The 14676-nt window shown below is 45.8% G+C and overlaps 1 protein-coding gene across 1 annotated transcript in view; it reads left to right on the forward strand.

The window, feature by feature from the left end:
* Nucleotides 1-14676, forward strand: part of LOC308375663 (actin-binding LIM protein 3-like) — a 60059-nt gene that overhangs the window by 27869 nt on the left and 17514 nt on the right. Inside the window, exons 3-7 of the mRNA XM_080851843.1 lie at nucleotides 2977-3160; nucleotides 8115-8230; nucleotides 9517-9643; nucleotides 10051-10144; nucleotides 13403-13490. Coding sequence (XP_080707969.1) covers nucleotides 2977-3160; nucleotides 8115-8230; nucleotides 9517-9643; nucleotides 10051-10144; nucleotides 13403-13490 — 609 coding nt within the window. The remainder of the gene's footprint in view (nucleotides 1-2976; nucleotides 3161-8114; nucleotides 8231-9516; nucleotides 9644-10050; nucleotides 10145-13402; nucleotides 13491-14676) is intronic.

Here is a 14676-nt window from a genome sequence, read left to right on the forward strand (position 1 = left end):
AGGGAGAGAAGTTAGAGTGGCAGACGGATGCCAACGCAGGCCGTGAGGGTGGCAGACGGATGCCAACGCAGGGCCGTGAGGGTGGCAGACGGATGCCAATGCAGGGCAGAGGGCACCATGGCACATGTTACAATAAGGCTTCCCTTACCTGAGCAACATCAATATGCCTATTAAAAATCTTAGGATAAGTAAGTCAGTCAAGTTGTGTGTGTGTGTGTGTGTGTGTGTGTGTGTGTGTGTCCAGATAAATGTGAGGCAGGGTAATAGTCTCTCCCTAATAGCAGTACTAGGTTATCAACCCCTTGTATACAAACAGCACATACAGAACACTCAACCCTTGACAGAGCCCGCCCCGGCGTCTTGTGTGCAGCCTCCTGAGCTCAGGGCTCTGGGGCATGTTGCTGTGTGTCGGGGGGGGGGGGGGGGGGAGAGAGGCATGTACATGCTGCAGCGTGTTGCTTCCAGCCGGCTGGATGAGAGACGCAGCACAGTGGATCATGTTTCACACCCAAGGGGGAGGCAGACGAGCAGGAGGTGAGAGGGGGGTGGGGAGAGAGGAGACAGGGGAGAGCAGGGAGTGGAGAGCGGGGAGTGGAGAGCGAGGAGTGGAAAGAGAGGAGGCGCTGGCTGCATGGGGCAGCGCAGAGAAGCCTGCTCGTGGATGACTTTCAGTGCAGCAGCAATCTTATAAGACACAAGACACACACACACACACACACACAAATGCACACACACACACACACATATACTTGCAGACATATGTACACATACACATACAGTGCCACTTTAAAGTATGTGAACCCCTTGAATGTACATGGGTCTACAATCAGACGAAAATTGAATAGACATGACATTCATGATCGAGTTGCTAGAAGGAAGCCTCTGCTCTCAAGAAAGAACAAGACTGCCCGTTTCAACTTTGCCCGAGAGCACTTGGATAAACCAAAGGCCTTCTGGAAGTCCCTTCTTTAAACAGATGAGTCCGAGATAGAATTATTTTGTCACGATCAAAACCAACAATTTTCGTCTGATTGTAGACCCATGTACATCTACCCCAGATGCTGCCAGAGAGGTCAGAAACTCTTTAGAGGTGATGTGTGGGTTGACTTTTACCTGATTTATTCTTCTTCTGGTGCTTCTTGGTGATGGTCTTGATGGGCGTCCACTTCTAGGCAGAGATGCGGTCATGTTGAATGCCCTCCGTTTCTAAATTATTTGTCTTGGATGGATGGATGGAGCTGGAATCTTTTGGAGATGGTCTTATAGCTTTCCCAAGACTGATGGGCTGTCAGTACCTTCTTCCTGATGTTCTCGGATATCTCGTTTCCTCTCGGCATTGTTGATCTGTGTGGGTACACCTTGGCACTACAGTAGTTTGGTTGGTTTCCTCTCTCTTTTAATCTGTGTTGCCCAAACCTTTCCCTAAGGATGTCTCAGATGATCGGTTTGCTCAATTGACTAATTATTCACCCAAATAAGTTTCACTGAATCTGTTACCTGCTTGACTTTATCAATTCAGCTGGGGGTTCACTTACTTTTGAAATGGACTAATTCCATGTTTCATGTAGTTTTTCAGCTTCTCAAACAATTTCCTCTAAACAAGTACATGCAAATGATAAACATAAACCTGATATTTCATCTATGGAAAATTGGTGATAAAAAAATGAAAAATCATGGTAAAACAACAGAAAACGCTTAAGTGCTCAAGGGGTTCACATACTTTCAAGTGGCACTGTACACAAACACACACACACACACACACACACACACACACACACACACACACACACACACACACTTGGAATGTGTGTTTTCACTAATTGTTTGTGATAGCAGATCTCTGCACTGACCCAACAATGTGTGTTGACTTCTATTACAGCGAGCATGATGCCCCCTGTGAACGTGTTGTTTTGTGGTGTTAATGTCATTATGCAGTGATGATTTAGACAGTGTTTGGGGTCAACGACGGAGCAATCACGACTTCCTGAGGGAGCGAGCGAGGGAGAGAAGTGGCCTGGCAGGGTTCACGCTAGCAGGATGAGCCTGATCGCTCCGGGTACATGATTGTTGGAAAACAAATAACAAACAAAGTGTCAAAGGCGTCACAAATATCTGTAAAGCTCACCTCCTGGTTTTGGTTTACAGTGACTTCATTTGACCGTTAATAGCTTTTATTCTGGAGCTGGGCTGAAAACTCAGCAGAGCTCACTTTTGCTCTATATTACTGTCAGAGTTCCTTTCCTTGAATTACACAACAGATTTTCCGGCGTATTCTGTTTTGTGAAAGGCTGAGCTATTCATTCCATTGTGTGCACTACAGTTACACTTGTTGTGATAGCTGAATTTTAATTCTTATTATAATATAATTAAATATCGTTGAGATCTCTTACAGTACCTCTGGACTCTTTTTGCAAAGCAGGGGCCCGTGTGTCTCCCTTTAAGACTGATTGGCAGATCACTTTAAATGGATCAGTTAACATTTCAGGAAAAGGTTGAATGGGAGCTGGCAAATTGATCCAATCCACTCAGATAGATTTAAAGGCCATTCATTTAATGGATTTACCTTAGATTTCCTTATAAATTATGCAGCTACATCAGCATTGTATGGCCTGCCACACAAATATATCAACCAATGGAGAAAATGCTTGAGTGTTGTTAAACATCTAGTCCTGCATTAGCTCCCTTTCAAATCCACTTCAACAGATTACAGGATGTGAAGCATTACTAATGTATATATATGGCATAAATCTCTCCGTAGCATTGCACACTCTCGCTCACAGTGCTTAGTGCTTGATGTGTGATTTCTTGGTACAATAACATTTGGGAGTACTGTTGAGTCTGGTTTGGCTTTTGTTTGTGGTATGAAGAAGTGGCATCTCATTTATCTCCACCCCACTTTGCTATATTGCTTTGGCTTGAGGCTGTTAACCATGTGTGTGTGTGTGTGTGTGTGTGTGTTTCTCTGTGCGTCTGCAGTGTGCGGCTGTGACCTGGCCCGGTCCGGATTCTTCCAGAAGAGTGGCGAGTACATCTGCACGGAGGACTACCAGCGGCTGTACGGCACGCAGTGTGACAGCTGTGGACAGTTCATCACGGGAGAGGTGGTCTCAGCCCTGGGCCGCACCTACCACCCCAAGTGCTTCGTCTGCAGCCAGTGCAGGTACATTTGGCAGTGCGTTGTGGGAAATCACAACAGTACAACCCTCAGCTCATGGCTTCTATGTTAGCCTGATCCAGCAGTAATTTGGAAGTTCATAAGAAAGACATGTCATCTGAATGCTGTGATATGTTGCTAGCTATTCCTTTAGCCCTTAGGATCATCCTCAGCCACTAGACAGTGCTGGGCTCCATTACAGTGTCATGCTGCGTATGACACAAGGGGAAATGGGGCAACTCAGGAAGGAGCACAGACGATGAGCAGGTCAGCTGGGTTTACTCTGCAAGTGCAGGGAATATGCCCTCATGTTTCTTGCCGTCACAAAGAACTGGGGCACCTTGTGCAGTGCCTTGCAGCTAGAGGTGGTATTATGGCATTAAGTCTTTCTCCATGTTGTAGTTAGCTAGTGCTGTGAACACTCTTCTCTCTTTCTCTCTCTGTCTGCCTGTCTCTGTTGCTGTGTCTGTCAAACACACACACCGTACAGGGCCCCTAATTTCATAGGGCAACGAGCTGTGAGCTTTGCGTGTGACATTATGGTAGTCCACAAATGGCGAGTCAAGAGTCAAGAAGAATTGTTGCACTCATAGGACACTAGAGTAGCGGGGAGAGTTGACACGACATATTGAGATTATGAATGGTGAGATGAGATGAATGAATGAATGAATGAATGAATGAATGAATGAATGAAGTAATGAACGAATGAAGTAATCCAAGCTGTGATAAAGGCTCATTCTGCACTCTGCCCCTAATTCACACACACACACACACACACACACACACACACACCCACACCCACACCCACACACACACACACACACACACACACACACACACACACACACACACACACACACACACACACACAAACACACAGGCAGGTTGGGTGGGAGGGGGAGGCCTGCAACAACAGGTCTTTTGCGGAGTGGAGGTAGTGGAGCCTCCCGGGAAACCTGTTACTGAGGCATTACAGGTACATTATTGTGTTCTTGCCTGAATGTGTCACTGCATGTGCTCACAAACACATTGGCAGTGAACTTGGAGGCTGTTTGCCACACACAGTGTGTTGACTGGTGGCCAAAGACTATCATGCGTACACTCAGGTATATCCCTGAAAGGAAAGATTATACAGCATATGCATTTACGTGTGTGTACTCTGGTGTGTTTGTGTGGTGTTTTGGATGTATTTATACAGTGCATTAAGAAAGTATTCAGACCCCTTTTTTCACATTTTGTTATGTTGCAGCCTTATTGTAAAATCATTCAAATTAATTTTTTCCCCTCATCAGTCTACACTCAATACATCATAATGACGAAGCAAAATTAGGATTTGAGACTTTTTTGCAAATGTCTTACAAAGGAAAATCACATTCAATGTATTCAAACCCTTTTGCCATGAAAACTTGAAATTAAGCTGAGGTGCCTCCCATTTCTCCTGATCGTCTTTGACATGTTTCTATACATTGATTGGAGTCCACCTGTATTAAACTGATTTGATTGGACATGATTTGGAATGGCACACAGCCACACACCTGTGTATGTAAGGTCTCACAGCTGACAGTGCATATCAGAGAAGGAGCCAAAAGCCAAGCCATGAGATTGAAGGAACTGCCTGCAGAGCTCCGAGACAGCTTTGTGTATGAGGAACTTAACAAAAACATCTCTGTCTGCCTTGAAGGTTCCCAAGAACATAGTGGCCTCCATAACAATTCTTAAATGGAAGAAGTTTGGAAAACCCAGGACTATTGCTAGAGCTGGTAGTATGCTCACTGTGAGTGTGAGAGATGCTGTGGTCTGATGAAACCAAGATAAAACAGTTTGGGATCATTCTAAGCGCAATATGTCTGGAAGGAAACTAGGCACCACTCATCACCATCCCAACAGTGAAGCACGGTAGTGACTGCATCATGCGTTGGGGGTGTTTATGGTGGTGGCTGCATCATGCGTTGGGGGTGTTTATGGTGGTGACTGCATCATGCGTTGGGGGTGTTTATGGTGGTGACTGCATCATGCGTTGGGGGTGTTTATGGTGGTGGCTGCATCATGCGTTGGGGGTGTTTATGGTGGTGACTGCATCATGCGTTGGGGGTGTTTATGGTGGTGGCTGCATCATGCGTTGGGGGTGTTTATGGTGGTGGCTGCATCATGCGTTGGGGGTGTTTATGGTGGTGACTGCATCATGCGTTGGGGGTGTTTTTCAGCAGCAGGCAGTGGGCGACTGATTGGGGTTGAGGGAAAGCTGAACTAAGCAATGTTTACATTTACATCTAAATTCAGTTATTTAGCAGAAGCTTTTGTCCAAAGCGATGTCCAACAGTCAAGCTACGAGCAAAAGAGACCTAGTGTAACAATAAATACTATTTTACAAAAGAAAAAGAAAAAAAGTGCAGGAATGTAACTGCTGTCAGTGCAAGTGTAATGTACAGAGAAAACTCTTAAGCAAGACCTGGTCCAGAGCGCTCAGGACCCCTAGACTGGCGGAAGTTTCCACCTTCCAACAGGACAGTGACCCTAAGCAAACAGCCAAGACAACATAGAAGTGGATTAGGGACAACTCTGAATGTCCTTGATTGGCTCAGCCAGAGCCCTGACCTGAAGGCAGTCGAACATCTCTGGATGGTTGTCCGTGGACATTGCGCACATATGTTCTCCACCATTGGCGCCCCACTACCACTGCCTGCTACCAAGCAAAATATGCCTATTATCAGCACTCTAAGATGTCGTCCACATGACAACGAAATGTTTTGAAAATGTTTTTCCTTTGAGTCCTCAAAAAGATTATTCGTCAAATGGTGAAAAATGAAATGGAATGATTTTAGCATAAGGCTGTGACATAGCAAAGTGAAAAAAAGTGAACGGGTCTGAATGCTTTCTTAATGTACTCTATGTCTCGCTGTAGGTACAAAGGGGGAGGGGTGTTGTGTAAAGGTGTGTGTGTCTAGCAGACAGCATCCTGTGTGTGTTAAACGAGAGGTTGTAGACCGGCAGCTTGCCTGCGCTCTGAGGGGATTGGCTTTAATTCTCTCTGGCCTGTGGGGAATAGCCCTGACTGGTGTGAATAATTGCTCTGTGAGCGCGTTTGCTTTGTTTCCTCCTCTGTTTTTATTGCACAACACTGTAGCACTGAAGGAACACTGTGTCTTACAGTTAATGGGCTTTCTGCTGATCACTGGATGTACAGCCGTGTTGTCTTCTTCACATGACTGCAGTGTATTGGAGGGCACTGTGGTGTCATAAACAGCAGTACTGTGTACTGCACCGCAGTATGTAAAACACCGATACTGTATCTGCCGGTTATTAACAGGAGCAAATGTGGAGAGAAACACACCCACACTCAAATAGATAAATGACAATTCTTAACTTGTAGTTGTCACATTTCTGCCCTTTATTTATTCATATGTGAAATAGTATTTATATTTATTGTTACACCAGGTCTCTATTGCTCATAGCTTGATTGTTCTCTCCCTTGTACGTCGCTTTGGACAAAAGTGTCTGCTGAATGACTAAATGTAAATGTAAAATTCAAAAGAAAACCCTCAGCTGGATGAATATATATTTCTAGTGTTAAAAAGCGTGTGCATTATCTGCTCTCCCAGCAGTAGGAGCCTGTTGGGGTCATGGGCTGTGGGGTGGCCACTGTGGTGGCCTCTCAGGCTTCAGGGGTGGCAACCTCAGTCCTTTCCTTCTACACGCCACAGTTGGGTGTGTTGGGCAGTGAACAAGTGTGTGTGTGGGGGGGGGGGGGGGGGCTCAGGAATGCCCCAGGAAGGTCCCTGGAGAGGGTCACAGCCTGAGGCAGCTGACCAGCACAGGAGTCACCAGCTGGGGTGTCAGTCTGGGCTGACCCCACGGCCACCGGGGCGGCTCCAGGTGGAGTTCATTCCCACAGCCGGTTTGTGTGTGTGTGTGTGCAGATGGAGGGAGGATGTATCTGTGTCTGTGTCTGTTTCTGTGAGGAAACCAGGTTGCCTTTCATCTGTTTTCTGACAGCTAAGATTGACACACTTGAGATGGCCTGATGTAGAGCAGAATTTGTGTCAGTTACAAAAGATATAGAAGAAGAAGTCAAATGTAGCTTTAACCAGTGCGTGTGATGGAAGATTCATGTCTGAATGTGTGTGTGTGTGTTTGTTTGTGTGTCAGCTTGTGCATGCATGTGAGAATGTGGTTGTGTGTGCATTTCTTGTGTGCATAAAGTGTCATATGTGTGAGACATACTGTGCTCATGAACTGTGTCCAGAGGCTGGCGGATCCCTGCATGCATCTACCCTGCTACTCTGTGCTCCATGGTACTGCAGAGTCATGGTCTGTGATTAACCCCTTAAACTGACTGAATTACACCATATGGAGTTCAGTGCATCCTCCTATCAGTAGCGTCAAACCTTGCAAGACTGCCCCCTGTTGGTGAATTTTTCACCTGCAGGACTTTAGCCATTACTGCCAGGCAGAGACACTTTTATCAACGACAGACGTCTGAAGTGTTCACGTGCCATAATTTGCATTTTAATGGATAGTGTGATCTCACCTGACATGCTTTTTTCCCCACTGTGTTTCTTTTTTCACTGCGTTCACCGCGTTTTACGACACATGTAGTACACTGTTAACACAAAGTGCTGTTTCAGTTTGCTTAGCCCTCTGTGACTACATGTCATGTTTTTTACCAAAAGGGCTATTAGCTTGTTAAGGGCTGTTAGCTTAGCATGTGACTAAGGTATTTTTTCTGATTGCCCAGGATGGTCTCACTCATTGTCAATTAACACACAGTAAACTATAATGCTGTTTGCTGGAAAATGGAGAAAGCAGGGATTTAGGTTTTTTATGAAAATTATGGTAATGGTAAAGGTATGGTTAAGGTGAATATTCATTGTCAAAAATGACATTCTGCCAGAAAAGACTCAGAGACTACTCTTCTTTCAAGATTAATATCAGTTCTTTTTCTTTTTTACTTTGGCCACAGGAAGCCGTTCCCCATTGGAGACCGAGTGACTTTCTGTGGGAAGAAGTGTGTCTGTCAGCAGTGCTCCCACACCCTCGTCAGCACCAATGAACCTGTCAAGATCCATGGACCCAGCCGTAAGCATGAAGCCATGCATGCAATAGCACCCGCTCCATGCGCTCATCACTGCTGGAGTATACAATAAGTGGAATGTATCGTTTTTTTTGTGGGCAAAGGGATGTTTACTGCTGTTTTACCTGTATCTTGTCCTGCCACACTGGTATCCTGATTGATCTTGTTTTGAATTATCTTACATTCACTATGCAGTGACCAAACTAACTGTCCAGAAATACACATTCTTGACTACATATCAGCAGCAAGTTCGTATCTGTTGGAGTAATTTCATGTCATAAAACTGTCCAGTGTTGACAGAATTTATTGCTGGCCCAAGGGAGTGCCTTGGTGACCTTGAACTCTCTTGAAGTTGTGATTAGTAGCCGTTTGCTGTCCTGTGTGGTAGGGCCACAGAATGCTACAAGTCTGTGCAGGCAGCCAGTCTTTACAGGTAATCAGTTATGTCTGTTCTCAAGGACCTACCAGCGGTGGGAACCCAGCCCTGTCAATGTGAGACGGGAAACTGCTTCACATCCCATAGAGTCTGTCAGTAGAAATGGCCAGAAGCTCCTCCTCCCGTTTGATTGCTTGTAACGTCCTTCCAAGATGTGGATCAAGGTCAAAGGTCCACTGTAATCCACGGCGTTTCTCATTACGTTTTGAACCAGATGTTCCAGCAGCAAACCAGATGCTCTGTAGTCCAGTATAAGCTTTTTGAATGGGCGCTTTAGGGGCGTCCATAGATCAAAGATGACAGGAGACTACCAGAGGGGCTGGGTCACCTGTGGCCGACCGGTAGGAGAGGATTTGGTGATGGACGGCTCGTCACCAAGTAGAAAGATTGACGCAGTACTGGGCAGGAAGCAAATCCCTCATCGCTGTCAGACAGGCCATCTTCTCTCTCCGGGTGGGGGGGGGAGGTGAGGCATGGACCAGCCCACCATAGTCCCCCTAAATGAGAACAAATGGGACTGTGACCTTTTCCACTGTGAGTGCCACGCGTAGCCATGAATCAACTCGGCCCGTAAATCCCAGCAGTGGCCAACTTGGCCAGCGACAGACACAATTACACGTCTGTGTGGCGGCACGGCACAGCCACGGGTCATTCATCTCAACCTGATCAACACAAAACTAACACAGCAGAGCCTCGGGCAGCCGGCGGGACATCGTTTATTTATTTATTTATTTGTCCTTGCCATGTCGTTTATTTAATTCATCATGATTTTCCCCCCACAACAGTCTAAATGACAAGGAGAAAAGAGAAGTTCTTGAAGAGTGATGTATTCTCTGTGTGGTCTTCCTCTGGCAGATTGTGCGGGGTGTACCGAGGAGATCAAGCAGGGCCAGTCTCTGTTGGCCCTGGAGAAACAGTGGCACGTCAGCTGCTTCAAGTGTCAGACCTGCGGCACTGTGTTGACTGGGGAATACATCAGCAAGTAGGTCCCTGCTTACCTGTCCACTCGTCATCAACACACTCTCATAGGGATCTAGAGCAAAACACCTGTAATCATTTGGATATCATTTGTAATGGTGAAGATAGTGGGTAAATTGCAATGGGACACAGTTTAGTTATATCACAAGAACACAGCACAGGCCGTTGTCATCCTGTCCTCAAGGAGTTTCATCTGTCTCCATCAGGCCATTAGTACACTGTGCCAGCAGACAAACAAATCTCTACAGTCTTTGTAGTGTTGCACCTAACAAATCCCTATGCTATTTGTAACTTTTGTGTGGCGTCTATTATTTTCCCTTCATCTTTCCTGTCATCTGATGTTTTTACTGCAAAGTGTCTGTAGAGAGTAGGCAGATGAATTTATTTTATTTTCTGTTCATTCCCTATCAGGGATGGGATCCCATACTGTGAGGCAGACTACCACGCCCAGTTTGGAATCAAGTGTGAGACCTGCCACAGGTACATCAGTGGACGAGTTCTAGAGGTGAGTGTTGATGCTCATTTTGTACCTACGAGACTCAGTCAGGAAATGGTAGAACAATCAGGAACGAGTTTATTTTTTTCTTTACAATGGTTAACACCAAGAGGGAGAGAGAGCATGGCTTCACGTAAAGATTCACCAGCTTCTCTGACTAGAACAGAGAAAGTGTCAATTTAAGTATCCTAGGTCTGACAAGAGAGGGTCTGTATCACCGGCCCCAGTTTAAGGCCGAATCTCGATTCTTCCCCTTGCCCCTTTTGCTTTGTCTTGTCTTTGTCTTAACCCTAGCACTTGCAAGTGTAAGGGCCAAGGGCTGAGATCTTTCCCCTATGAAATGAGACGCCACTCGGTTTCGGGTACGTCATGCGTGACTGTATAAGCTATGAAACTAGCGATTTAAAAAAAGTCTAATGAAGAACATGGTTGCAAATATATATGTATACGACTGTGTAAAGCACGAAACAAGACTGTCGTCATTTTTAAATTAATTATAAGCCAAAAATACTTACATGTAGTGTATGTAGCATGATAGCTGGCAAGCTACCATATAAGCCAATGGAGTGGTGGTATACGCGCTAATTGTATCCTAAAACTACCGTTTGAAAGCTTCAGTTAAGACCTACAATACTATGCATCGTTCGAGTAGCACATTTCAGATCAAACCGAGTCATTATAAACATATAAAAAGTTGTGTAGATAGCTTTATTCATGTAAAATATTCCTCGCTTAGAGCAGCCATGTTTTTTTTTTAATTCCCGAGCTGGTTTCGCGGTGTGCTCTGGGATAGCCCTTGGAGGAGCAAGGTAGCTCTCCGATCATCTCAAAAACGAGGGCCATACACCCCTTAATCTTACCCCTTAATCTTGATCAAATTGGGTATTGAGACACCACTAGCTCTCACATGAACGCGCAACTTCAAGGGTAAGGGGGAAGATAAGGGGTAAGGGGAAGTATTGAGATTGGGCCTAAGTATCCTAGGTCTGACAGGAGAGGGTCTGTATCACCGGGCCCAGTTTAAGTATCCTAGGTCTGACAGGAGAGGGTCTTAATCACCGTGCCCAGTTTAAGTATCCTAGGTCTGACAGGAGAGGGTCTGTATCACCTGGCCCAGTTTAAGTATCCTAGGTCTGACAGGAGAGGGACAGGAGGGCCCATTTCATGTAGGTCAGGAGAATTGCCAGGCTGCCATTATCAATTGGTATCCGGGCAATTAAGAACAGATGTCTCATGATGTGGAGAATGCAATGAGTAACAGTGATACTCACTCACACACACACACACGCACACACGCACACACATGAATATAAGAAGTGTGATTCGCAACTCTTCAGTCCTTTAACTCTTAGCCTGACCATGTGTGCCACTATAGAAGAATATCTGTGATGAGCTGCATTGTACTGTTCTGCACTATAAATATCACACTAGGTGCTGCCATGTTGGAGAGTCTCACTGTGATGTTCTCTATTCTTCTTCACCTGCATGTCCCAACGTGTAGTTTGCTTCTGCTTTTTGGGCTCTAGGCTATTGGGATATACAACTCAGTGCTGTTGACCTGTCAGTTTGTTTTTCTCTGGGTGTTTTGGCATCTGTGTGTCTATGTGGGATGACTATGTGTCTATTATAAGTGTGTCTAGGTGGGTTGACTGTGTGAATGTATTTTCAGAGGGTTTGTATTCTTCTTGCCGTAGCTCCATCCTGAGTATCATGCTTCTATTGCATAACTGTGTCAGCCTCCATTATGACTTTAGGGTCCTGCCTTTCACACAGAATCACTGTTGAGTTGCTCTAACCTCCCCTTTCTTTATTTATTAAGACACTACAATTTTTGACGCAGATCATAGGTGGTCTGGATCTTTGCACTGGAAGTGCAGAGAAGGGTATTTTTTCCCCAGTGGCGTGTGTTCCATGTTAATGACCGTGAGGGCCTGCCTTTCTGCTGCAGTAAAGGATGCTCATTTCAGATGCAGAGGTGTGTGCTGAGGGTCATGTTTTGCATGTTTAACATGCATGTGGAAACATGTTAAGCGAGTGCTTACATGCACTTTATAGGTTTGCATATAGAGCATACCAAGCATCCTCTGCACTAATCTATAAGACACAGAGCAGAGGCTGTATCCAATTACCTCTAGCCCTATGGGGAAAGACACGACACAGCAGAACACAAGATCCTGTTGGAATGGAAAGATTGCTGTGTGAAATAAAGCCTTACTGACCTGTCAAGGGACACACCTGGGAGGATGCCCATCTGTCCATCCTCACCGGCAGGTGGGCGCTCATCGACGTGTCCCAGTGCCATGTGTGCATTCCTGTGCATTCCATTAGCAGTGAGGCCTTTTTCAAATCAATCCCAGATTCTTGCTGAGCACAGACAGGGATGTGACGCACGCTCAGACCGTGTGCCTTCGGGCCACTAAAAACAGTGACCTTTTCCTTAATGCGCTGTCATCATCAGTGAATGTGTGGGGTCCTTCGACAGCTCATGGGCCAGAGAGTGGGAGAGCGCAGAGCGTCTGAGGGGAGGGGAAGGCGCGGTCAAAGAATGCGCCAAAGCACAAAGCTTTCACCCTAACACACCGAGCCCATATGTCTGTCATACAACTATGGCTACATCTTCTTCATGAAAACTGTGGCTGCATCTTGAGCTGTAATTAGTACCTTGATTAATTTGCCTTGCCCGTGGTCCTTTCATGGCAAGCTGAATGCATAAAGAGGACGTGTATGTTCTCTCTGTGTTCACTCTTCATTGACGTGCTCACTGTGTTTGCCGTAGTCAAATTTTCCACCCTGACTTATCTCTCCACAGGGAAGTCTCTGAGATTTTGGAGGCTGTTCTAGTGTGAAAATGGTGTGTCTTAAAAAGCACAGCAGGTGCGCATGGCGAATCACAGCAGTTGGCAAAATTACAGGCTGATTGTGTGAAGAGAAGAAATGAGAGGAGTCAGAGCCATGGTACTGAAGATGTGTTTTAGCTGATTGTGTGAAGAGAAGAGAGGAGAGGAGAGGAGAGGAGAGGAGTCAGAGCCATGGTACTGTAGAAGTGTTTTAGCTGAGAGTCTGCAGTCCTCTTTAGGTTCTCTCTCTCTGCCCTTAGATCATGGCTGCATCAGTTTATTTTCAATGTACTTCACAATCTCAGTATAAACTTCTGTTTCATCCTTCTCTCTCTCTCTCTCTCTCTCTCTCTCTCTCTCTCTCTCTCTCTCTCACGCTCTCTCTCTCTCTCTCACTCTCTGTCTTTCTCTCTTTCTCTTCCTGTTGTAGGCAGGTGGAAAGCACTACCACCCCGCCTGTGCCCGCTGTGCCAGATGCCATATGATGTTTGCTGAGGGGGAGGAGATGTATCTGACAGGTTGGTTGGCCTCATCTCTGTTATAGTTCACCGCTGACTCCAACTGCAGCGGCTGCACAAGCTCATCAGGTCTCCCAGTGTAGCAGGCTGTGCCGCTAACGGCCCACGGTGTGTTCACTAATGAATCGCTGCTTGTGTCATTTATTATTTATATAATATTTCCCCCTGATGTGTTAAAAAACAGCTTCTAGACGCTCAAGTTTTTTTTGTGTGTTTGTAGGCCTACACTGTGAGCGTTTGGAAGCTTCCTTGAAATATTTCAGTGATCACTTTAAAGGACCATCGTTTTGAAGCTCTGCAGTCGTTTGAGCAGCCTCCGTGTCAGTCCTGCTGTTGGTTTATAGTGCATAATTTAGGAGAGTGGTTAAGAGAGATCTCCTCAGGTCGCCCGGCGCCTCAGCTCAGCTCTGGGCTTTGCAGAGAGTGACTCAGCCTTTGCCACTGACCTGTGCACCGCACACCAGCCGATGTCTGCTCTAGATGGGCTATCTGCTTATCCGTCAGTCTTATCGTGCCAGTGCTAGCCTATGAACCGTGTATTTGTCCAATCGGTCACATGTAGGTAGGATGAATGATGTTTTGTTCCGGTATCACCACGATTTGTCAGTATTATTCAGTTAATATACAAGGCAATGCTCCTTGATGATAAAGTAAGCGTGCTCAGATTGGATAACCAGTGAAACGCCTGTCTATATGCTGCCCCTCCTGTACACCGGCAGCTTCTAATGTAAGATCAATCATCAGATCAGTCATTACGGAGGGACACAAGATTGTCAGGACTGTATCTTACTGTTCAATTATCTTACAGGTGGCCATGACCTTTTTGGGGGGCCAGAGTAACTTTCTTACTAAAACTGATAATATGCCTCCCTCCTGTCTCTCTCTCTCTCTCTCTCTCTCTCTCTCTCTCTCTCTCTCTCTCTCTCTCTCTCTCTCTCTCTCTCCCTCTTCCTTTGTCTCTCTCTCCCTCCATCTCTCCCTCTGCCTCAAAATGGCATATACATATTGATTTAGAGAGTGTGGCGAGACCCGTACTCTTGGTGAATGATAGGATTGATATTAGTCACATTTTATACAGTGGACATGAAGACCAAATTGATTTGAATTGATGCCAGAGGCAGTAAATTGCCCTTCACTGCATTAGCGGTGGCAGCAGCAGCAGCAGGGAGTGATGCCAGGTCAGGAA

Source organism: Sprattus sprattus (assembly GCF_963457725.1).
Source record: "Sprattus sprattus genome assembly, chromosome: 1".
In the NCBI taxonomy this organism is placed as follows: Eukaryota; Metazoa; Chordata; class Actinopteri; order Clupeiformes; family Clupeidae; genus Sprattus; species Sprattus sprattus.